The following is a 25,729-nucleotide window of genomic DNA, read 5'->3' as shown; positions in this document are numbered from 1 at the left end:
CAAGCCTCCCTTTATTCTACATCCGCTAGAATAGGGAATAGAATGCCATTTCATTAAGTTGCTATCTTTATACTTTGCACTTTGACAGCTCGGTGTTGCAGGTATCTTAAGCAAGGATCTAAAACTCAGACTTAGGTGCGTTTTCAGTAGTCTAGATTCTAGTAGGAGCATGTGTCATTCTAACCTTCCCTTCCACAGGACAACTTCCAGGGACAGATTGACTTTGTTGACTGTAAGTTTACCTATCCTTCCCGACCTGATGTACAAGTTCTGAACGGTCTCTCAGTGTCTGTTGGTCCCGGGCAAACCCTGGCCTTTGTTGGAAGCAGTGGATGTGGTAAAAGCACCAGCATTCAGCTGTTGGAACGTTTCTATGACCCTGACCAAGGGAAGGTGGTGAGTAAAGCAATGCAGTTGAGAATTTTGCTTTCTGCACAGGATCCCCGGCCCCTAAAAGTGGTCTTCAAGATTGCGCCTTGCCAGCCTCATTCCACAACGCTTGCCTTGGGCAGTATTTTCCAGTTCCAGTCATTTGCTGGTTGACCTGATTCTACCTCGCGCTTTCTCACATTATAGTCTTCCCAGTTCCAGATGGTCTGCTGACCAGTTAGGCAAAGAAAACTGCAAAGCTGGAGATGAGTGTACTTAACAGAAGCATTCACTTGCCTGTAAATGGGGCAGAAAGTGCAGATGAATCAGGAAACTAATGACTGGCAACGGAAAAAGTGGGGGTGATAAGAAACACAATGATAAATGAGTAGGAAAGGGAATTTCGTATGAAAAATCTGAGGCAATCCTGGTTCACGAAGCTAAAGTCTAAATAATACAAGGATCTCAAGTTGGCAGTCATGAGCCACAACTCTTTGGTAAGGCTATTTGAAAAATTGGTGGTTTGCTTTCTTGCTTATTTTCCACAGAATTTCTTTTCTCTTTCCTCTTCTTTTCTTTTTCCTTTCTATCTTTCCAAATAATATATGCAAAGGACCACAAAGTAGAATAAGAAAGATTTGTGAAAAAACAAACAAAGAAACACAACCCCTTATTCCATCCTTTCTAACCCCCCATTTTTCTGCTCAAAGGCAACTATTTTTAACCACCTGATGTTTCTAGATCTCCCAGTGATTATCTCAATGTCTCCAAATAATATGCTTATGCTGCTATTTTACGATTTAACAAATTTAGACCCTCTGTTGATTTATTCTCAAGAGATGGAAATTTAGCTTACCCTCACTTCACCCCGCCTTTTACCCACCTTCTCCTAAGATGGTTATATTACTTTTAAAAGTTCTGCTATTTGTAAATCTAATTAATACACTTCTGTTTCTTTTCCATCACCTGTAGAGAACATCTCTTGAATTCTCATTTTCTAAGATGAGAATATCAGCAATTCTACCTCTATTTTCACCTCTTCCTCCCTCTTTTTACCTCTCAAGCCCTAATAACTACACTTTTATATTATCAAGAATATAAAATGCTTACCTTTTGTTTATAGCATTTACTGTCTTTCATATCTTTCATGCTTTGCCTCCAGGCTGGTTCTAAAAGTTGAAAATCTATTAACATCTTTTTTATGGCTGTGTAAATATTGTTCATCTCATAGTTAAGTAGTGAGGTACATTAGCATTGCATTTTTCTTTCTTGATTGTTTTTCTGAAAAACTTCCTTTTTTTCTTGCATTCTCTGCCTTTATAAAATGTTTAGTTTCTTCCAGTGTCTCTATCCTGATACCTATTCTGAGGAACCTGCTTCTTTCCCTTATTTCTGCCACTGCCTGGCCTAGTTACATCCTACACCTGCTGAACAATTGTCAGCCTATGAGTTACCTGCAGTATCTCTTGGATTAGATCCATTATTTCCTCGTTCCTGTATCTTCCTCTTTCTTTGGTTTTCCCTCTCATTTTGTTGGCGTGCATCTGCAAGTAGTTTTCTAAGAAATGATTCAGAGGTGTGGGTCTGATTATTGAATCCTAACATTCTGAACAAGGACTTGCTAATATCCCTGAATAGTATAATTTCATTGCGATGAGGATAGATAACATGATGAGAAATGCTGAGAGAAACTTGAAAGAGGCAACTGAAGTTTCCCTTGCATAAAGCAAAACAAGGAAACAAGCAAACAGCGGTAAATCAGGAAATTATGAAAATAAGGAGTAAGAGTTATTATTTGTAGTTTATAATCACTTCTCTTATTAATTTTAGGTATAGAGATTTTAGTTTGTTTGAAAGTATTTGGTGATTGATGAATCTAGAAAGTACATTGCACTGGGGGTCTGTTCTCTGCAAAGGAGAAGATCCAGTTCCCCCAAATGTCGTATCTTTCATGTCTATCACCTAGGCAGACTGTGAACCACATGACATGCAGGGGCCTGAATCCTTCCTGTTTGACTTCTTCAACATTAACACGTATATTAAGTATGTTTCTCTGAATGTGCTCAGTGAATGTTCTGGTCGCAGGTAGAAAGCAATGCCCATGAAGAAATCAATATGAGTCCTTGCATTTCATAGACACAATATATTTTGTTATATCATTGTAAAACATTTCTATAAACAATTTTCAGTAGGAAAAATACCACCTTTGCTGCAATTTTTAAAAATCCTCTTTGCTCTTAAGGAAGCTAACAAATGCAGACAGTCAACATTTTCAACTTTTAATTGGGTACCTATGTTGTGCCCAGTACTGCATTAGTCCCTGTCGGAAATTCTAAGGAACATGAAGCATGTCTTCCATCTTCTGGGAGCTTACAATACTAGACAACAGCTAGCCAACAGCTCCAGTATTTAGTTATTAAATTGTGCTTTGCAGTCTATAAGTACTATGGAAAATGCATAGAGGAAGATGAGTGAGGGCTAATTGTTGAAGAATGCCTTAATTTTTTCCGGTAGTGTTTGTTTTTTACACTGCCAAACATTTATCTAAAATATCATATGTGTACACCATTTAATAGAATCTTTTTATGAAATCGTGGGGCCAAATACTTTTTAGTAGTTTGTTAGACATACTGTACCTTTACTGTTCTAGGGCTTTTAAGTGAAAGAGCTCAAATGGTAAATCCTTGAGTTCCTGTACTTAACTGTCTAGATAGATCATAAGTTCCTAAAAAGCAGAGATTAATTTTTCTTTGTATAGCATGCAAAAGACTGCCTCACGTGGTGCCTTTGTGGCAGGTAATTCAATATATGTTTGTTGCTTGACTAAGTAAATAAGTGTACTCCTTTCTTTCTGGGATCTGTTATCTCGATTATTCTATTCTTATATTGTCCAATTGTCCAGTAGCTTTACATGGGAAACCCCATTTCATAAGCCAGGAGTCTCAAAATGGAGCAATTCTGTGTACTTGGAGAGGATGTGCTGCACCAAAAGATAAGGGGAACTTTTGTTTTTGGGATTTTTGTTTTTTAAACTAGATACTGTCTTGAGTTCCTTTCTTGCTTGTACCACCTGTAGAGCTAGAGTTTGGGAAACAAACAAACAAAACCATGGCTGATCACAACTTTGACACCACTTTTGGAAGACACCACCTGCAGAGGTCAAAGGCAACATAATTTATTTCCTGGGATTGTTGTCTCTTACCCAAAGCAAATATCTTGCACAATACTAACTCTAGGATACAAACTTTCCTCGCTGCTGGAATTCTAAAACTCAGTGCCCTGGTTGTCACCTCTCTTGGCAGATGATAGATGGGCACGACACCAAAAATGTAAACGTCCAGTTTCTCCGCTCGAATATTGGAATCGTTTCCCAGGAACCGGTGTTGTTTGCCTGTAGCATAATGGACAATATCAAGTATGGAGACAACACCAAAGAAATCCCCACAGAAAAAGTCATAGAAGCCGCAAAGCAGGCTCAGCTGCATGACTTTGTCATGTCCCTTCCAGAGGTGGGTACCAAGTCTGAGTCATTCCCTACGGGAGCCAGGGAGGGAGAGAGGTAGAATGACCAAAAAGTATGATTGTGGCTCAAGGAGAACGTCAAAGGCAACACAACTTATTTCCCAGTGCCTCTCAGTCTTTTAAGCAAAATAAATGCCCTTCATCAACCTAATCTTTAGATTTGGAAAGTAGTATATTATCCAAAGCAAAGGATGCTCTAGAACTTGTTGTATGCAAAGCAGTGCCACATCAAGCATCAGGTCAGCATAATGGAAAGAAATCCTGAGATTTGGAGCAGACCCTGATTTGAATCCAGGCTGGGCCGCTTTCCAGTGTAAAGTTACTTCTGTAACAATTACTTTTCTTTTCTGAGACTCAGTCATCTACAAAATGCAAAAAATAGCTTAGAGTGAACGAGTCCACATAATAGCCACACAGGGAAGCTGCTGCTGTTACTATTGTCATCTTGAGCATTTCATTACTTGGCAGCAACTACTGTGCGTGGTGGGTAAGTTGCATTTCCCTTGGAGTCCCTCACGTTCCGAGAGCCAAGGTTGCATGCAGTGTGGTACTGACTCTGCATTTTTGCATCCGCCAAGGGTCTCTCCTGGCGGTTGATTACAAAGAAAATTAAGAATGGAAACTGAAAAATAGCGATAGGGAGAAAACGACTTCTGTGAACATTAAATGATACCCTGGTTAGAATAGTTAGTACAATACCTGATGCACAGCAGATACTCTGTGAGTGTAACTGCTTTTTACGTAGGCATCCAGGTAGGGATTTTCCTTCATAATTTCATCTAAAACAGCAAATATGTTAACTAGTTATTAATATCTGCATTTTTCAGATGAGTTTGCAGCTCATAGAAATGCGAACAGTTCGTCCACGATCACAGAGCTAGTATACAGCAAGAGTGAAGGTTCAAAGCTAGGCTTGCATGGCAGAGCGATGCCACTTCAGCAAGAGAATGGACCGGAGATGTCTCGAAGGCCGTGCCTGCCTGCAATCATCCTGTCTTGGAAAGATCTTCCAGACAGGAGTTTGGAAATCAGGGAATCTCAGATCAGGGAGGATCTCATACACAAGGAGGAAGAGATCAAAAATACAAACCTGAAAGAAATGCAGAGAAAGGGACACAAAGTCCCCTTGTTTCTCAACAAGAAAGGTCATGAGCATCATATCTTTCTTACCTTCCTAAATGGATTTGACACCCTTTATAGAAATCATTCCCAATTTGAAAAAGCAACAAACTGTTCAAGTCCTCAGAGGGGTCGTTGATGTGGGCTCCAGACAGCAAAGGAGAAATGGCTGTTTCTGGTTCTCAAACGTACCATATTTTTTCCAGAAATACGAAACTAACGTGGGGTCCCAGGGGTCTCAGCTCTCTCGAGGGGAGAAACAACGCATTGCTATTGCTCGGGCCATGGTACGAGATCCTAAAATCTTGCTACTAGATGAAGCTACTTCTGCCTTAGACACAGAAAGTGAAAAGGTAGGTCCTGATTTTCGAAAGTCTTAGATCATTATACATGAGTCTTTTGTTGTAATGTTTGTCCTTATAAAATGGCGGTATTGTTAATTTTCCGATTCATCAACAGTAGAAATCTCCACCCCTTTGTGGCACCCAAAGACAATAGTATAGAGAGAGTGATTTAAAATAGGATTGCTTCAAATAAAAAATTTTTTTTCAGTTTAAAATAAGAACTGCTTTTAAGATTATTTAGGCTAGGTGACAATTGTTTCAAGGGCAAATAATCAGCTTTCTTGAGTAAAGTAAAATAATCCAGGCCATCTGATAGGCATTTCATATTTTAGAGTTCTGAAGTTCCATAACAGAGCATGTGGGAAGCGTAGAACACAAAATAAGAGACAGTATCTGATGTGCAGTTTGCATGAAAGGAAGTGCTATTGGGCAAAACACAATTATGAAATTTACCATTTATAATTGACTCCTTAAATATCAGGACTCTGTCTTGGAGAGAGCTAAAATGCCCTCAGTGAAGAACAGTGTCAGGAATGACCATTTAACTGCTACCGAACATTGTTTCCTCGGTTTCATTTTCGCAAACCAGACCATCAAGTATTGTAAAATTACTGCATGATCTTGTAGTTGGGTTCATTCTGGCTTCACTGAAATTTTTCAGCTTGCAGATTGCAATTTAAGTCATTGATGCATTGCGTTCAGCAAAAAGTTTATCTAATTCTCTCTCTCCTGTCAAGCCTTTGGGTTTAACCCCTGAATATAGCGATGTCACTCAGGTGGTATGAAACAGAACTCTCGCTACAGTGGTCCACGGCACAGGCATGCGTGTTTGCATCAGCTTTCCATCTTCTCTTTGCAGACGGTGCAGGTTGCCCTGGACAAAGCCAGAGAAGGTCGAACCTGCATTGTCATTGCCCACCGTTTGTCCACAATCCGGCACTCGGATATGATTGCCGTCATGTCACAGGGGATAGTGATTGAAAAGGGGACCCATGAAGAACTGATGGCCCAGAAAGGCGCCTACTACAAACTAGTCACCACAGGAGCCCCCATCAGTTGACCTGACCTGGGAACTTCATGCACAGATGGTGTACCAATGACAGAAGAGCCGTGGTTTGTTTGGTTGTTTTTTTTCCTTTAAGCAGAAATAATGATATTTTACTTTTATAGATATGGTCATTCATTGGCATCCAAGCTAATTTCTAATGACCTTCAATAATAATTTAGTTTTAAATGTCTGTATGTAGAAAATGAAAGAAACCAGGGTCGGTAGCAGTGAGAATCCAATGTCAAGCAGCTGCTCAGCCATCATCCAGTGCTTTCTCCATGCAGAAGCCAGTCCCAGTTACTATGTGGCAATTAGCAAGACGCCGTGGAGGAAATGAGACTTTGAATTCCCTAGGGGCAGAGAACCGTCCTTTGCATTTTGGAACCCTCGGTGTACACAAAGCCTGGTCTAAAATAGGCACTCGAAAAATGTTTACTGAACTGGACCAAGATCATATGGAAAGGAACAGAAGGACTGAAGACCAACTGTATTTTTTGGCTGAAGTTTTCTTGCACGTGAAAGCACATGCACTCATCTCTAAGGATGAGGATAGAGAAAAGAGGGCTTTGATGCTCTGGAGGCTCTCAGGCTGAGAGGGGCAGAAAAAGGCAAGTGTTAGCAAAGGCTTACCAGTCAGGATGCTGATTTACAGATTCAAGGTGTAGTATGTGGGTGGGGAGTCCTTACTTACTGGACTCGATTCTGCCGGTGTGGCTGAAGCGGGGGCTCTATCTCAGCCCTTGTTCTCTTCCTCACCCACCCCCGTCTACACTGGATGCTGTCCTCTGTTTCTCCAAATCCCAGCCTGAAATAAAAATATTGGATTTTACCTTGTATACGTGTTTTCTTCCCATGGCCAACAAATGAAATTCTGCCTACAAATTAAGCCTGAGCTGCTGTATTTTGAGGCATATTATTTATGTCTCTGGTCCAGTGTTTCCTGGTAAATAACCACACAGGTGGTTTAGCAGGTTAACTAGCTAGGTCAGAAGAACTGATGGTTGCCAAGGAGGGAGAGGGTGAAGGACAGTATTCTAGCTAAGTTATGATAAATGGCAGTAAGTGAGTTGCAGAATAAAGATGACTGTGAGAAGGAATTAAGTTTTGCAGTAAGCATGTCCACATCCTGTAATATTGAAAAAAGATGACCAAAATTCGTTTAAGTTTGCATTTCAAAGAGGAGGAACATAAGCTCTGTGCTGGGAGGCTGCCAGTTTCCTGGAATAGAATGTGTGGGGTGAGAGAAGTGGAAGATTAAGAGTTATTTTTTAAATAAGTTACTTGGAAGTTATTGATGAGAGGGAAAATGTTGACTGGAGAAGGCTTGAAATGACTTGGGAAAAATTGAGTTACAGCTTCAAAAATATAGAAATAAAGTTTATTTTATAACACCAGGGAGTGCCCATATCTTCATTTTATCCTGTGTGCTGTATCACAAAGATTTGGATTCTACAGTTTTACGTTCTTGTTTCTCAGGTGGTGGAGGGACTTGCTTAATCTGTTGTATCTGATTGTCTTTCTGTAATTTCTAATGTTTTCAGGATTGTTTCTGCTATGATCAAACTCTCTCCATAACCCCAGTTAATAAAAGTTTACAGAAGAAAAAAATAGAAGGATTGGAAGATAAAGTTGGGGAAATTTCCCTGAGGGTAGTACAAAAAAAGATGAAAAGTTAGAAAAAAAAATTAGAGGAATAATTCAGGAGATGCAATAATTAGCTAACGGCAGTTCCAGGAAGAAAGTTTAGAGAAAACTAAGGGGGAAAATGATTAAATAGTCCAAGAATATGTCCTGTAAATGAAGAATGTGAATTTCCAGCATGGAAGAGTTCACCAAGTGTCAAATATAGGAAATAAACAAAGATCCTACCTGGGCACACTATTAGGCCATTTTGGAAAACTGAGGGAAAGGAGAAGATAATAAAATTTTCCAAGAGACATATAAAAAAGAAGCGTAATGACATAGGACCTCTTGACAATGACACTAAAAGTCAGAAGACATAAAGATTTGCCCTCAGAATTCTGAGAGAAAAATTATCTCCATCCTGGAGTTGTATACCTAGCAAACTATTCTCAAGAGTGAGAGAAGCCTAAAGAAATCCTGTCATGTAAGTGTCTCAAAATTGCATGGAAGCAGATATCCATGAACCAGAAATGCTAGTATTTGAGAAAAAAAATAGAAGAGTTGGCCTCTAGATCCTTTTGTCTAGAAATGCCTTTTCATATAGTTACTCTAAGTCCGTTCTACATGTGCTCTTAGGAAATTATTTCAATAAAAAGATTTTGAATTTAGAGGTGCAGTCAGGCACGCAATTTTTGGCAATCATACACATTTAAAAATGTAGATCCTGTAATTTTTTAATAAATTTATTTACTTATTTATTTTATTTTTGGCTGCATTGCGTCTTCGTTGCTGCACACGGGCTTTCCCCAGTTGCGGAGAGCAGGGGCTGCTCTTTGTTGTGGCACACAGGCTTCTCATTGCGGTGGCTTCTCTCGTTGTGGAGCCTGGGCTCTGGGCATGCGGACTTCAGTATTTGTGGCTCTCAGGCTCTAGAATGCAGGCTCAGTAGTTTTGGTGCATGGGCTTAGTTGCTCTGTGGCATGTGGGATTTTCCCGCACCAGGGCTCAAACCCATGTCCCCTGCATTGGCAGGCGGATTCTTAACCACTGCACCACCAGGAAAGCCCCTGATCCTGTAATTTTCTGATGCTATATCCTGAAAGAGGAAAATTCACAGGATCATATTTATTCATGCATTAAATGTAAGTTTCCTATCCTAAGAAAATATCAGACTATTCTCATCAGGTTGTTTTAGGATCCTGCCTCATATTTCCAGCTGAGAGCTGGGTTTATTAATATCTCTCTGCAATCAGATCACATAAGGATATTAGTGGAGATAAAAAATTGCAAATTTGGTTGCTGTTTCCAAACACATTTTGAAAAAAATTTACATATGCGTGTGTGTGCCATTATAAAATGAGCATTACGTCCATTTGTATTTGCTGGAAATTTCCAGATCAGGTGAATAACCTCACCTGCCTATAAGAGATGGCAGGAGAGGGGCTTGCTAGGTGGCGCAGTGGTTGAGACTCCACCTGCCAATGCAGGGGACACGGGTTCAATCCTTGCTCCAGGAAGATCCCACATGCTGCAGAGCAACTAAGCCCGTGTGCCACAACTATTGAGCCTGTGCATTAGAGCCCGTGAGCCACAACTATTGAGCCCATGTACTGCAACTACTGAAGCCCATGCAGCTAGAGCCTGTGCTCCGCAACAAGAGAAGCCACGGCAATGAGGAGCCCACGCACCACAATGAAGAGTAGCCCCCACTCACCGCAACTAAAAGAAAGCCCGCACACAGCAAAAAAAAAAAAAGACCCAACACAGCCAATAAAGTAAATAAATAAATAAATAAATTTATAAAAAATAAAAGACAGAGATGGCAGGTGAAATTAACTTAAATGAACTTCAAAACCCAATTCCAATTTCTTTCACACTGTGTTCAATTAAACGCCCAATTAATTTGGATGGATAGACTGTAAATAAAGCCGTGCACATGATTATCATCTAATTAGCACTGGCCAGCATCATAATGTGCTCGTTAGTGAGCTGTATGGTACCCTAAGGCTCATAATGAGTAATCAGGGTATAAGTGATTGGCATGTAGCTGTCTGGATGCAACTATCAACACAATAAATCAGCACTAAGATAAAATGTGCAATAGAAAATGAAGAACATATAGCCAGGCAGTGAGTTGGCAGTTCCTTCCTTCCTATAATTCAGGTACAGCTCCTAGTCTCAGATACAAAGAGAGAAATGTGAGAACAACAGATTAGCTGGAGATAGAAAGAGAAATGTTCACTGAAGGTGACCCAGAGCTAGTGTCTATTATTATTAAGAATGATTACAGAAAAGGAAGAAAATTGTGCTATCTTATTGGTTGAGAGTATATATTTCTGATGTATCAAGTATGGAATCAAAGTAAGAGATGAGCAATGTTTTCATAAAATTCCTTAGAGGTTGAAAATTGAATTAATCATTTAAATATACCCCACAATAACATTCACAAAGCATTTCATAATTTAGAAAGCACTTTGCCTTCATAATTTTTGTGTTACTGTGAAATCATTTAGTAGGTCGCAGAGGAGGAAGGCAGCTGTAAGCTGTACTCATCGTTACATACATAAGGAGTGGAGGTTGACACCCAATCCTACACCCTTTCCCCTTGCTTTACTCTATTTCACAGGTTGGAAAGTGAAATATTTACCTTCCCAGACTCCTTTGCAGCTAGGGTGAGCCGTGTGACTGTTGCGGTCAATGAAACACAGCCACGAGTCTCTAGGGAGGCTTTCCCCTCTGGAACAAAGCCTGGGGCGAAGAAAGCCCAGTTGTCTTCCCCCTTTCTTTTTCCTTGGAGGCACAGCAGTCGTGCTGTGGCCATTTGGACAGAAGCCACACACTGTGGGTGGCAGAGCAGGAAGAAAGACAGAGCCTGATTCCTGGACATCCATTCCTGCATCTTTGTCGCAGCCTGGACTGCCTACCTGCAACCCTCCTGTTACACACAAAAAAACACCTCTCATGTGTACAAGCCACTGAAGCAGTTTGTTGTAGTTGCTGTTGTTAATAATGAGGTAACACACTCAGTAGATAACACTTAGGTTTTTATTAATAAAAAATGTTGAAACATAAGTGTAAAGACAATAAAGCAATGTGGAAGTATTGATGTGTGCACAGGTGACCTCAGAATATGACCTGTATATCAGGAGATATTCCAAAAACATTGAGGGAAGCAAGCAATTAACCCGTCTCTTTGCAAAAGTCACTGCTATGAGAAGGAGATGTCACTGTATGGATGTCCTTTGAGGCTCATTCTAGTGGTTTTCCAGGAACATTCCATGTACCCTGCTTTATTACGCTTTATGTGAAGGAGGCCTTTACTTAGAAACTTGGTGTTTTGTGATTATGCTTTCTCATCCTCTTACATATAAAATTGGTGTCAGACTGGGAATGAGCTGGATTCCATTGGCAGGATATAGCCAGAGTTGAAAAAAAAGTGATTCAAGAAGAGGATGACTATGAAACAGGGTGGGTTAGAAGAGATGGGGAATAATGTTACCAGCTAGTTTGTAGCAGGAGATAGTCTCAATCCAATCCTTCCAAGCCCACAGGCCAGGGATATCCCTGGGGTCTACCCAGAGCCTGGACCCCCTGGGGATCTCCCCCAGGGAAAGGCTTATGTGGAACTCATCCTCGCATCTCCAGCACCTAAAGGCATTTAATAAGTGTTTGTCAGGTGGGTGGGTAGTGGGGGATTAGAGAGGAAAAAAAAAAAGCAAAGACAGAAGGGGCCCAGTTTGTGCCTGAGATTTTAGAAGCTATGTGGAACTGAATCTCTAATTTTAACTTAGCGTGGTCATCCTCAAAAGTCTTGGCATCACATAATTTGATGTTAGAGTTATGTTGTATTCAAGAAGTACATTTCAACGACCATAACGAATTTAAAAAGTAGATATTACTTTATGTCTCTGGGAGATCCATAATTAGTCCACAACAACTTACTAAAATGCTATTTCAAAGTTCTAGCACTTTCCTCACATAGCAAGCTGGTTAAACGCTCTCTCCCACAAAGCAAACTTTTCTTGTCCTTCCCTTCTTCTCACTCAGCTTGTTACTATACGTATCCCATTAGTATCTCTTCCAGCAAGAAGAATTTCCTCTTTAGCATGTGAAGGAAGGGGAAATGGAGCTGGTGATTTAGTTATTATAGGATCTCTTTTGTAAGATAAGCGAGCAGGAAGTCTGTGAATATTTTTATGTGAATAATTTTGCCCTCTAACATCAGTTACATTATTTCGTGTCTCCATGCATCTCCTTTCATAGCGATACAATTCAGATACTAATTGGAAGAGGATGTTTTAAAGACTAAAAATGTATTATATAAATCTAAAATCTAAAAGTAGCAAATTACAAAATGGAGTACACTTTAGAATTTACAGCCTTGTGCATTGCATGTAAGTAAAATTTAATGTGCTCTGGCTCTTCCTCCAGTTTTATTAAATAAGATTGTCAGAGTTGCAGAATTTCAGAGCTGGAAGGAACCTCTAATTCTAAGCCCATTTTAAGTCTCTCACTTGAGAAACTGGTCAACAGAATCCACCAACACTAAGTGGACTCCCAGCGTCCCATGGTTAGACGCAGAGAGAGCTTAGAACGCAGTCTAGGGACTCCATCCAGGGTGCTTGCTGCCAAACTCCACGAAGTCTTTTGTATATCCATCTGTCTGGGACTTCGCTAGCACCGCCCCCTTGAGTTCTGATGCCTTTTGGGATCCATGTAGGGACGGGTGACACCGTCTCCTGATGGGCCAGCTTGAGCAGGGCATTAACACTCCCAACACTAAATGGGTAAGATGCACACAAAAATCTCACAAACTCAGGAACATTTACCTCCCCCTTGTTAAGTTTATGCAATCTTCAAACAGAAAGACACCAGGACCTCTACAATTTCTTTCACTCAAAAAAATTACTAAAAGGAGGAGTTTGGAATGATTCTGTAGAAAAAGAGATCTTGAGGAGCCGATGCTTTCAATGCAGAATTATTGTTTGAGGGCAAGGGTGGCGTCTAAGAAAGACAGTGATGGGTGAACGCAATGCCCAGCTTTAGAAAAGCCCTTCCATTAATGGCAGGAATGTGAGTGGAGATGACAATCTGGCCAGTACTCTTCTCAAGACGCAGACTGAACCCAGGAAGAAGTCAAGTCTTTGAACAGAAGTTGGGGTGTGATTGGCCCAACTGATATGGAAGGCAGCGGGGAGCTAGAGGAGGAAGGAAGGTCTTCATCTGTATCCGCTCTGGGTTTCTTTCCCCAGCACACAGGGGCCTGCTCCTCCTGCAGAGTGCCCTGATTGTCCAAGGATGGTGGTTTCTGCTCTCCCTTAGGCCAGCACTGGAAACTGGCCAAGGGGTGTGAGAGCGATCACTCCTCTTAGCCACCTCCAGTCTGTCCCACAAACCCCACTCAGCAGGACCACAGCTGCCACCCTTGTCCTTACCTTCCCCAGTCCTGGCAACTTCTACGGGACATAGTGTTCTTTGGGAGAAATGTCACAGGTTTTGAGTGGAAGGCAGATTCAGAAATCACGTGGCAAAATGTTGAAAGAAAAGATTCTACGAAATCTAAAAATTCAAAACCAAATAATTAATCAGCTTTATGTTAACCTTTACAACCTCAGTCTTTGAATGTCTTCCCTCTTTGAGTGCAATCACATCTGTGCTGCCAAAAGAAACGAGATGTGATTTCTTCCAAGTCATTACTGTGACCTCCATCAAAGAACAGCAAAGACAGTAATTAGTACTCCGCACCAAAAGAGCCTCAAATTTGACAGAAATTGCCTTTGTCGTCTGCAGAGCTAAAAGGAAGCGTTTCTAATTCTTAGAATTTTCTCCTGAGTTGCTGTCATTTGGCAGAAGTTTCTGGAGTATTGCTTCTTATAGACCTTTCTTGCTGTTAACATCTTTTCTTCAAGAAAAACAAAACGCAGACTTAAAAAAATAAACAAGTACCACCACTTTCCCTTCGGTGTGGAATCCCCATCAGAAAGCATTAAAGGTAAGGGGAAGGATAAATTAGGAATACCACCTAAGTTTCTCGGCAACGTTGAGGTCCACTTTTCCAGAAAACTGTTTGCAATTTCCAGAGAGGCTAGGACAGTCAGTCAACAAGGGCCAAATCCTCAGGCGCAACTAGACACCAGTGATCCTTTCTGAACAGTTTTTGAATAACTTCAGAAGTACTGAGATCCAGCATATGGGTATGATAGACCCAGACAAGCAGGAAAACGTGGTCAAAAAGTCATCCAGCCATAGGAATATTGGATGAAGCTCCACTCAGTTCTGTGACCTTTCAAGGGCTTCTGGGGCACAGTGCAGGGAGGGGCACTCAGACTCCCTGATTTGAGGTGACGGAGCTAAGAGTCCTGGGAGACCAAGGCAGTTCAAGTTCACAGGACCCAGTAAGACAGAAGAGAGACTCCCAGATCTGCAGAGCTTTTCCTCGAAAACGCAGCAGAGTTTATTGTTAACTTTCATGGTCACGCTAATCCTTTGAGCCCCAGAAATGTTCTGTGTCAGTTACCACACACATTAAAATTTCCTTTTAAATGTGTAAAGATCACAATGGGATTTACTTATCATCACGCAGGTTTTGTACCTTATTGACAGTAACTATTATTATTATTATTTTCCATCTGGAAAGTAGCATCCATGGGCTAATCAAAAGATCTCCGGGCTGGAATAAACATATCTTGTCCACGTTCCGCCAACAAACCACTGATACCTAAAGCAGTTAATATCAATTCATGTTGTCTCACAGGTGATGTACAGGTGGCAATATAAAAAAAAAATTATTTTTTCAGGGAAAAGCAATGTGGAACTTGATCTGTGTTATCCAATTCAGTAGCCACAGACACACATGACTATTTAACTTTAAATTAATTAAAAGTAAATAAAATTTCAAAATGCAATTCCTCAGTTGCGTTAGCTGTGTTTCAAGAGCTTAATAGCTCTATGTGGCTAGTGGCTGCCATGCAGATACAGAACATTTCCATCATTGTAGAAGGTTCGATTGAAGTGCCGGAATATATAGTCTTCATGTCCTTAAGAAATGAGTCACATTTTAAAAACCAAGTCTTTTGACTTTTTCTTATACCAAGTTTTTTTGTATGTGTATGTACCAATTTGATCTGGAATATATTTACAGGGTGTGAATAAATATAAAGTACTTAGAGATATAACTTTGAGTTTCAAGGGCATCCTATAATAATTTTTAAAATCACCCTTCTGTTATACTGAAATAGGCACAGAGAAGGCATCAACTTAACCTGCTAAGGCCAATGTCCACTCAATAGGTTGTCAAAGGGGAGGGATTCAATACTCTGCTTGATAGCTAGTTTCAGGAATAATAAATTAATTTGCTTCTGAATATGTAGATATGTAGGAATTTTGAATATATGGTTATAGTTACAATAAGGTGAATGAGCTCGATTCCACTTACTTTTGGCAAATAAATTGGAAGTGGAAGAGCCTTTTCCATCATTATTAAAGGCAGGCATTTTCTCCAAGGCCGTGAGGAGCTCTTTCTCTTGCTGCCTAAGCATTTCAAGTGCAAAGGCGATTTGCCGCCACGTGGAGCCCCCCAGGAGATTCCACTAGAGGAAGAAGGGAAATCTCATCACACGGCGACTTCAGGACGTTATGGCAGATAGGGGTTGGGTCATTGGGGGTTAATTACAGAAGATGAGCCCACCCCTTACCCAGCTCCCCCTCCGAGGATCACACCTCACCCCACAGACAGGACTCTCTGCGGGGTGGCTGAAGAGGGCTTCTGTCTGGGAACCAAGAAGGGGCTTATGGTGGAGTCCAGCACTGCAGCAGAATCCCCCTGCAATGAACACCCCGTCTCCTCAGGCCCTGGGGAGAGCAGGCTGATGTTGCATTGGGATGGATGATTCTTCAAAGCAAACAAACATTGCTAATTTCAAAGGAGACTTTGACAAAGGGCTGTTAGACAGGAGTGCAGGTGCAGGGGTGTGTGTCAGGAGACACACGCTTCACAAAAGAACAAAGGATTAACCTTCTGGGGGTGGAGGGGAGCTTGAACCAAGGAACAAGGGTCACACCTTCAGCAGCATCCTCTCTTTCACCCAAGTGTCCCATGGGCAGGAAACAAATTTCATTCTTAAGATCATCTTTCTTCATCTCAGCTTCTTGCTTAGGAATCACTCAACCATGGAAATCAAGTTCAGTTAGCTTTTTTATAAAAAGCTATTAAGTGTGTTTTGTAAAAGCAACAGCTTATACTCTATAAATACACTTAGATAGGGACCAATTGTTTGATCTTGAGAGGTTCTGTTAGCCTCAGCTAATACTTTGTCAAATAGCAGTTTTCCTACACATTTATGGATTATTTGATATGTCATCATCTGAAATAATTCATGCACTGGTATTCTTGAAAAGAGTTACATAAAGCATTGTGGTGGGTCACAGGTCAATACAATATGTAGCAAAATCTGACTCAGAATGTACTTGACTGAAATGATGTAATTATCAACGTAAAGTCCAGAATTACTAACTCCAGTGAGGGGAAAAAACTTTACTGAAAAAATTTTTAGTATATTAATATTCCATCAATAATAATTTTCTAAAATAAAGCTGTGGATTTTTTTCATCACAGTTCAGTATACACAGAACCCAGCTGATAGACATACATATTTCATAGTTTTCCCTGGGTTAGGGTATGACCTTGAGGAAGGCACTTGATTTCGCTGGTTTTGAAAAATTAGCTCCTGAAAAGAAAGTATAAGAATGTCATAATGAAGAGATAAACCTTTTTTTTTGAGGGGGGGTAAATTATGTTCTACAGCGAGCATCTTCAGCAGAATTTATTAAAATATTGGAAAGCACTACCATAAAACAGCGACCAGGAGTTAAGCAGAGATTCAAGTCCAGACATTAACCTGGCCTGTTTCCTTTCCTGTGGATGTGTAACCATAACTAGAGCTTCTGCTGGCCCCATCAAGACCCTGCCTGCATGGTGTAAGTCAAACAGGATATGGTATTTTAATGTCATTTCTGGAAAAATAGCTGATTTACATGGCAAGCATCATAGAACCTATGTAAAAGCATTCATTCTTACAGATTTTCACCTCTTGAAGAAACAAAACATAGTGTCATGGAAATACATGTCAGAAGACTGGATTCTAATTCCTGTTCTGATGGTGGTGTGATAACAGTTTTTTTCACCTGAACAAACTTCCATTTCCTTATCTGAGCACTGAGGGGATCAGATCTGACTGCCATTAAAATGCCCGCAGGAGCCAGAAGCCGCCTGACTTACAGATGATAAAGTTATCTGTTACCGGGGCCCTGCAGGGTGCGGAAAACTGTGACAGCGAGTGGAGTGTGTGTCTCCTACAGGGGAGGGTTAGCAACATTGGATTGTCTCCAGGTGGGAATGCAGGCCCTGTGTTACCATATAGTCAGATTTTTCAGGAAAACACAGAAATTCAGATGTTTGTGTCAAATATCCTGCTTTTTAAATGTTGGCAACTAATCTAAAATAGGAAAACATAAAGATAAACACGCCAAAGGCCAAACTAAACGTGTACGTGAGTGAGCGGATTGGGTCCTGTGGCTGCCATTTGGTCACCTCCAAATGGAAGGCTCCAGCCTCTCCCTGCCCTGTGGTCCTGCAGGAGGATGGAGGAGGTCAGCCCGGGCCACACAGCATCAACCCTCCGCACAATGCTAATCGACCCTCTTTTCACCTGGTTTCATTAACATGTGAATACAGTAGGGAATCAGGGCAACCACCACCAGTGGGATGGACACACTTTTACAGAAAGACAGCACATAAAACAAATACTCTGCGTGAGTCGGGATCTTGATGAAACGGTAGAGCTGCAGCGTCGTCAGCGAGGCCAGGGCGCAGAGCAGCCGGAAGCTCAGCCGGTAGCCGTTTTGCCCTTGGCAGCTCCTAAGGAACATCTCCGAGTTGATCGCAAAGCCCAAGCCAAAGAGGACCCCGAGGTTTCTCACGAGTCCAGCAAAAGGCGTGGTGTCAATGTGGATCCAGTCAGGGTTGGCACACCACTTCTTGGCTATGGGCACGGACCACAGCAGATCAATGTCAAGCAGTCTGAGAAGCAGGTAAAAGCCAAGTGCAAACAGGAAGAGGAAGAGGTTGGTCTTCAGGTACGTGCTCAGGCTAGCTGTTTGGATGCCTGGAGTGTGTTCAAAGGCCTCTGCCACGAGCATGCCTGGGAATTGGAAAGAGACACTGAAGATAAAACTACGTGCCTTTGAGTCCCTCGGCCTCGCTGCATTAAAAAAACATAGCCATAGTTTTCAATGATAAAGGGCTGTAGAAACCTAGGTTCTATCCATTTTCCAAAGCCTTTATAAAGGCAGTAACTAAAACCACACTTGCCCCACAGTCTTTTCGCCATCCACGTTAGCGCAGGGGGATCTTTCAGGAGTCCAGGGCACTGAGTGACAACCCACTTTACAAGCAGAGCACTGATCTAGGCGCTTGCAATTAATATTTCTAATTGCCATAGCCAATTCACAGAGAGAGCCTTTGAAAGGTACGTGAGTCTGAGCAGCGGAAACTCCATCAGGGTGAACGCTGCAACAGAAATCCAAAGCAGCTGCTGAATGAGATCCGCAGTCAGGTAATGATCACAGCAGGTGTTTCAGAGAGAGTGGCACGATATGCAGGTTGGAAGGCTGTTATTAAGTCCCCAAGCCAAGACACAGGCACGCTGTCCTGAGTGGTGGTTTGGGAGTTGGACTCAGCTCCAGCCACCCTTCAGAGAAGCCCATCTCACTAAGAGGTTATGCGTTTCTTCTATTGAGTGAGAAGGTGCCACTGTGTCCATGGAGGATTTGAGAGGATCTGAGGGCCGTGTGGAAGCACTTGGGCTCCCAGGGTAGCACTGAATATCAGTGGCTGATAGAATTACCCGAGATCGGGGAACTGATTAGCAGGGAGACTCTGACAACATAAAATAAATGACACAAAAGCTTTCAATGACACAGCTAAGGTAAGTGATCATATTTACCACCAATTACTCCAAGAATAACTTGATGAGGGAAATGTGTTGCTATGAACACTCTGGAGATGCAGACGCTGATTTGAATCAACCAGAAAAGACTCCAAAGAAATGACCAGGTCAGTCTACGACGGAAGAACAGATACAAGCATAAACAGCAAAGAGATTGTGTCACTCATAAAAATGGGGGGAGGGTGACACCGGATGATCTTTCTCAGAGGACTCTTCTCGCTGTGATACAATATCACGATTCTAGAGGTTTTGTTCAAAAAAATTTTTTTTGCACTCCATAGGATTAGAAAACTTTTAACGGATGTTTCTACATTTATCAATGCATTAAGCTTAACCAGTGCTACATCCTGAGATTTTTAAATCTAAAAGGAAGCCAACATGGCATCCTGATAATTATTTGAATGACGTATGGGAAATTCAAGTTTGGGGGAATTATTAATCCACGACGATCAAGAGTGAATTGTATGTATTTTTACTCCCTGTCATATGTGCCTCCTCTTTCCTCTCTCAACCTCTCTTTGTGTGAAGAAAACTCACTGGAGGGGCAGCTGCCACTCTGATGAAAAGCACACGAGCACTCCATCAAGGGCAAGTTTTCACTGCGTTTAATTGCGCAGACTCTCAAGAGTCCTGGCTCCTTGTTTTCTGACGCAGAAAATAAGTGACAGAAAAGTGACCTACGGGGTTTACGTGTTGGATGAGAAGCAGCAGTGTGCAGAAAACTTACAAAAATATTTACATCCAAGCAATGTGCATCGTTTTAATAAAAAAAAGAATTAGCAGTAATGAGTTCTAGGGATCCTTGAGGGCTCTGAATGATTTGTTCCTGATAACAGGACCGAATTTTGGTTGTTGAAAAGTTAAAGAGTAGAGAGAAACAAGAGTTCCAAAGAGAAAGTAAGCAGGGGTTATCGGTATGCAAGAAGAATCAATAAGGATGTGGTAACAGTCAGGTAAGGTGTGGGCACTCAATACACTTTGATGGATGAAGGAAATGTTCCAGTTATAAGAATCAAAGAAAAGTCAAGGGAATGTCTTTTAGAAGGAACAGATAATTTTCCAGGTTTGGGAACTGGAGGAGAAAGTGAACTACAGAGAAAAGGTGAGGCTTAGCTAGGTTCCTACTTTGAAAAATTGCCTATGGATAGAAAATTCTAATTTCTTTAAGTTACAACAGCTTTCTGCTGTTGTTGTTTTGGGTTGGATAATGGACACCTTAAGGCATACAGGTCACAGTCTCACTAGGATAAACTTTAATGATGCCCAAATTCCTTCAGTTGTTTTGCATATTACCCAATATTACTCTAAAAAGTGGAATATGAGATGGATCTTGGAAATTTTTTATTATAAAGAACTTTTATATAATGGTGTATGTTATAGTATTTTTTATGCAATTAACTGACAAATCTTGCCTCGGGTAGCCTAATAATTTATGATTAATGCGGTACTCAGAATTGTTGTAATGGTAGCTAAAGTATATCAGGAAAGACAAGAAGGAAAAAGTCTAATTCTACAAAAATTTTGAATAATCTTAAAGGTCTAGGCCTTTTTGAATGTTATAAGTCTACTAACATTCAATCTACTAACATTCAAATTTAAGTTTGCCTCTAGAATGTTTTTAGTTAAAAAGCTTGCATAGTCTTTAAAGTTAGAATATATTTTATTGGTGTTAAAATCATTGGGTATTCAAAGAAGAAAGCATAATTATATGAAAGTAACTGATGCATTCAAGGGCAATGATGCTTCTCAAAATTTCTAGTTAATCTTAAAGCGAAGGAATGTGCATGCATAAATATTTCCTTATATAATTTTAGATGACTTATTTATGAGCTACCAAAGCGATTATTGTACTGTGGAAACCCAAAGGCACATTTAGAAAGTCATTAATCAATTAAACATTTCCAACCCTATAATGTGGTAATCGCTGTGAACTAATGAGGGTATTATCTTAAAGCAAAATATTAATTTTCTATTCATTTTGCTATTTTGGCTATGATAGAATTGAATAAGCACATTTCAACGGCTAAAAATACACTAAACTGAATTTTTAAAAAGACTTTCTGTCTTTAAAACTGTCATGTTCTAGGGCTACAGAGACTGGAGCCAAGCTGACCTGTGCAGAGTGGTGAGTGACTTATCCATCCGATGGATGGTGTGGCCGAGGGCAGCTGTCACCATGACATACCAGACACATGATGAGCCCATTGCATGGCCAGATGGACTTCCTGCAACAAGAAAGTGGCACTCCATTTGAAAGGTGGTTAACAGAGTATCACTATCAGAAATGGACAAAAGAATGCACATTAGCCATGAAAATTACGAATAACTCAAAAAAAAAGGCACAGGGTACAGGCTACGTGTAATGTTTAGAAATAGGTAGAAACAAAGAAAATTGAGTCAAATTGAGCCTCAAAATACTGTTTCAAAAAAATTTCCCCAGGTTATTCAAGTTCATCAAAGTCCAGAAATCAAAATGTTCAAGGCTAACTAAGAACTCAGGCCCTTGCATCACAAAATCTGCCACATCCTTAGTCATTCTTCATATCTAATTGTTTTTAATTGATGAGGAAACTGAACTACTTGGATTGGATCTTGAATCAGCTTGTTATCCTTAGGCTGAAAAGCAAAACATCTAAAGGCTATCATTGCTGTGTCTGATTTACCAACTGATGGCTGTGTACCAGCAGCTGCCCCCATGCCTATCTTGCGGCTGACGGCTGCAGGAGGAGTCTTTGTCGTCAAACGGATGAGAGAAGCTATAAAGGGGCATCAATCCTGGCCGAAGAAATCAGCAGACAGGTAGCCTTTCTATTCCCAGAATGTCTTTCCCATGTTACTTGATCTTTTTAAAAAAATCACTTTACTTTGATGCTCTGCCTGAGTTTTTACCAAGTGGAAATTCATTCAGGTTAAACACCAGTCTCTTTTTGAAAAACACTAAGTTAAATAAAGACAAATCTATTTCTTACAGATCTGTTTCTTTCAAGTCTATTTCTTAAACAGGAATTTTCAGAGCCTTTTATATGTTTCATGAGTTATAAATCTTCAAGGAGTGAATGTAAAATGTAATATTTCTTTTCTTTTTCAGAAAATGTCTGTAAGACAGAACACATGCTGGGAAGTTCTGGGGTAAACCAAAGTAGCATTTCAATTGTCTCAAAGGCTATCCATTTATCTATCTATCCATCCGTCCATCCATCCATCCATCCCACACTGCTTTCACGAAGATAAAGTACACACCATCCCTGACATGATGGAATGCACAGTCTATTGGAGGAGTCAAATATTAAAGAATTAATTATAGTATAGTTTGATAAGTGCTATAACAGATGGATGTCTACTTTTAAGAGAGCAAAAAATATATTCAGAAAACTTATTAGGAACTTACACATTCACTATATTCAGGGTTAGTCTCAGGATGTCAAATGCCAAGAATTTTAGGCTATGTAACAAATCATGGTGAGGTATAATATAACACAGTCTTACAAATTAAAACATGTAGTTTACTATATATATATACAGAAAGAGAGTAAATAATGAAAATTGAGCCGCAAAATAATATTTCAAAAGAATTTCCCTAGGTTATTCAAGTTCATCAAAGTCCAGATAAAACCTTTTTTTATAATCTTAAACTCAATTCCCATAGTAAAGATTTTGGACTCATACAGAATCTTACTTATAATAAAAAAGAAAGTGGACCAAGAAGTCTGCTTATATGCTGTATATACAAGAGAAAAAAGAAATTTGAAAGACTTCTAAGATTGGAGAGAATCCCTATAGGCAATAGTAATACCAAGAAGTCCTTACCTTTCTTACAGAAACTGTGTCTATTGTCTCCTCAGTCATGTGATTCTCAGATGCTCTATAATAACTTTGAAAGTTGCACAGCAGCAGATAAATCAACGTTTCTAGGATTTTCATATAGTTTTGGGGGGAATTCGTTCTAGCTAATTGTTTTTTGTTTGTTTCAGTATCAAACCAGGACATTCTTCTAAAAAACGCCAACTCTAAAATCATTTGGGGAATATTCTTTTAACTTACCCTTTTACAAATAAAAAATGAAATTTTCTTATTCATAAAACTTTTGTCCTTTTCATTAGCAATTTTTGTTTATGAACGTTTAGCATCCTCACCCATGACAGTTTCTTTAATACCCTGTATGATATTGTACAGTTATTAGATGATAACCAGGCACGATGGCTCTCTACTGGAACACCTTTAGTAACCCGATTGCTTACCTGGACCTGTTTCACATGTAGTGGGGAACTGTTCAAGGCATGGACTTGAGTGATTTGGGTAAATCCGAGTTTCTTGGACCCACCAGTAAGGCCGATGACCAAATAATATCCTGTATTTAAAGAAATATAAATATGCATATATATTTAAATATACAACTATTACTTAATTGGAGACTAGCTATTCTTTCCTATAAAAGTGACCCAAGCAGAGCATTGATGGGGAAAGCTCATGATTAAGAGACTTTGAAAGAACTTGTGTTCTAGGTTGTCTCTCATTGCAGAGGAGGACAGTCATTTGGGGTCTGGGCATCCTGTTTCCAATAAAAGCAGGAACTCTTTTTCCTTGCAGGGGATGTCCTTGGGTGCTTTGGATACTTAGACTGGAAATATCAAAGTGGTCCCTGGAATTATCAATCTGTTCATTATGCTCGTATAACTCACTTCTTGGTTAATCATATCATATATGTTACAGGCTTTTGGAATTTACTTCTAAGTCAGATAAAGTATACATTTCTATGCTTTCTTGTAAGTTCTATTTAGGAACAGGTGTTTCAAGTTAACTGGTATGTTCGAAAGATTTGCCAAGCAAAACTATACACATATGAAATGTGATCATTAAGCCAAAGCTCCAAATTTAAGAATAAGCTTTAGGAAAAATGAAACAAAACACAAGGCTTACCATTTAAAAATAAGATTGAACCACTCCCCAATGACTGCTACCCATATCATCTTGGTTCCAACTGTCTGATTAAGTTGAAACCAAAGCGGAAAATAAATAGAAAAGATATTCCGGGGATCTCCAACATTGGACATAAAATTTAGAAAATTGTAGTAAGCTCGGTAGTCCTTCTGCAAATGCTGAATAACGAGCACACCATTCCTATGAAGGAAATCCATCTTGAAAGAGAGGCAATTCTAAACATAGAGCAAGTGCAGCTGAAGTGCTCTGAGTCCCTCCGGTTTTATGCAGTACCCTCATGGCGTGTCCAGTCATTACTGCGACATGTGATGCTGACCATCTGTGGAGAGGGCATGTCTGCCCTCCTCTGCTGAAAAGCTCATCTGGTTATGATTTTAATTGCTGCCAAAGAGATGAAGTACATGCTGATCAAGTAGAGGAGAAATTTGGGTGGAGACACAATGCATTTCTTATGCAATCTCCCTTTTGTGTGAACAGTTGGATGATGTTTGCTTGAAATTTTTTGCACAGTTCATTTCCTCCAAGGGCAGAGACATTAGCAATTTCTATGCTTGGCCAGAAGACTATGCAAATAATTACTGCATGTCAAATAGCCCTTAAAGCCATGCATTTGAATTTAAAATAGACTGTGGCTCTTTGACTATTTTATTGTGGCTTTCAGGAAAACGGATGAGTAAATATCTGGGCATGAAAAATTTATATGATATGACAGACTGTTTTCTGATTGCAGACTTTTAAATAAAAATATTTTGATATTTCTTTATTAGCAAAGAGAAAATATGATAGATATGGAACAGAGAAGGAAATACATGGGATATGTGAAATCTGGAAGGACATGTGTTGCTTTTTGACCATGAGGCCAGAAAGCAGAGACGGAGATCACTGGGGTGATAGATCTACCAGCTAGTAGGACTGTCAGGAACGAGGCATATTTTTATTGACTAGAGAATACAATTGAGAGCAGGGAGAGTTGCTCATGTGACAGATTTCAAAGGGCTATTGACCAACCAGGAAAATGGTTTGCTGAAAACAGAGTGTGCAGGACCAGTACGTGGGAAGCACCAGAACAAACATGTAGATTGGGAATAAGCAGAAGGACAGCTCAACAGGAACTATGGATCCAAGTCAGAAATGAGATGCTGCATTTCAGAGAGCAAGGTTTTGTCTACGCGGATTCCTGTGAAAGCAATTAAGCCCCAGCAGGTGGCAGAGGTTGGAGGTAGGTAAGCTTACATATTTTTTTTTTACCACTCAGATGGTTGTCTTTGCTAATCACAGCCACTTAGGCGTCTTCTTCACAGGCTGTAAGTACCACTCTGAGCGTCGCCTGGAGTCCTGCCCCGTCATGAATGGCGCCTTGTTGTGGCGATCCAGTGTCCACAGGCATCTCCCCAGGCACTGTTGCTTCTCCTGGAGGAACTGTTTTGATTGACCATTAAAATCTTTTGGCGTGCTTTTAAAAAAAATATCATGCCTTGGTCCAGACAGATTAAATTTCTGGTGATGGGACCGAGGCACTGGCATTTTAAAAAATACTTTCCAAGTGATTGCAACGTGCATTCAGGATTGAGAGTCATTGTGATAAAGCAATTCATACATAACCTGTTCTATCGACCTCAAGCCCCTCCTGCCAAAAGTCAACCTGAAAGACGCTTTGATAACATTTAATGTCACCTATGGGGTATAACGGGATTTCCCGTTAAATGCGATTTTTGCACAAAGTGATTTATCTTGTTGTCAAGACTTCAGAGCATCTATGT

General features: G+C 40.3%; 2 protein-coding genes across 3 annotated transcripts in view; one reads left to right on the top strand and one right to left on the bottom strand.

Moving 5' to 3' along the window:
* ABCB11 (ATP binding cassette subfamily B member 11) overlaps positions 1-7,781 on the top strand; it is a 76,853-nt gene extending 69,072 nt beyond the window's left edge. The window contains exons 25-28 of the mRNA XM_057747093.1: positions 199-396; positions 3,672-3,878; positions 5,217-5,363; positions 6,214-7,781. Of these exons, the coding sequence (XP_057603076.1) occupies positions 199-396; positions 3,672-3,878; positions 5,217-5,363; positions 6,214-6,414 (753 nt within the window). The 3' untranslated portion in view covers positions 6,415-7,781. The remainder of the gene's footprint in view (positions 1-198; positions 397-3,671; positions 3,879-5,216; positions 5,364-6,213) is intronic.
* A 9,931-nt stretch (positions 7,782-17,712) lies between these two features.
* Positions 17,713-24,166, bottom strand: G6PC2 (glucose-6-phosphatase catalytic subunit 2). Of its 2 annotated transcripts, XM_057747140.1 has the most exons (5): positions 23,949-24,166; positions 23,270-23,379; positions 21,145-21,256; positions 19,029-19,144; positions 17,713-18,224 (listed from the first exon to the last, which is right to left on the bottom strand). In XM_057747140.1, exons 1-5 carry the CDS (start codon positions 24,164-24,166, stop codon positions 17,713-17,715), a joined length of 1,068 nt encoding a protein of 355 aa, XP_057603123.1. The 2 variants fall into 2 exon arrangements, with proteins under 2 accessions (XP_057603123.1, XP_057603124.1); XM_057747141.1 differs by lacking the exon at positions 19,029-19,144 and having other exon boundaries at positions 18,200-18,224.
* Positions 24,167-25,729: the final 1,563 nt, after the last annotated feature.

Source organism: Hippopotamus amphibius, chromosome 8 (genome assembly GCF_030028045.1).
Source record: "Hippopotamus amphibius kiboko isolate mHipAmp2 chromosome 8, mHipAmp2.hap2, whole genome shotgun sequence".
NCBI lineage: Eukaryota > Metazoa > Chordata > Mammalia > Artiodactyla > Hippopotamidae > Hippopotamus > Hippopotamus amphibius.
The sequence above is the reverse complement of the archived record's forward strand: the minus strand, read 5'-3'. Positions and strand labels throughout refer to the sequence as shown.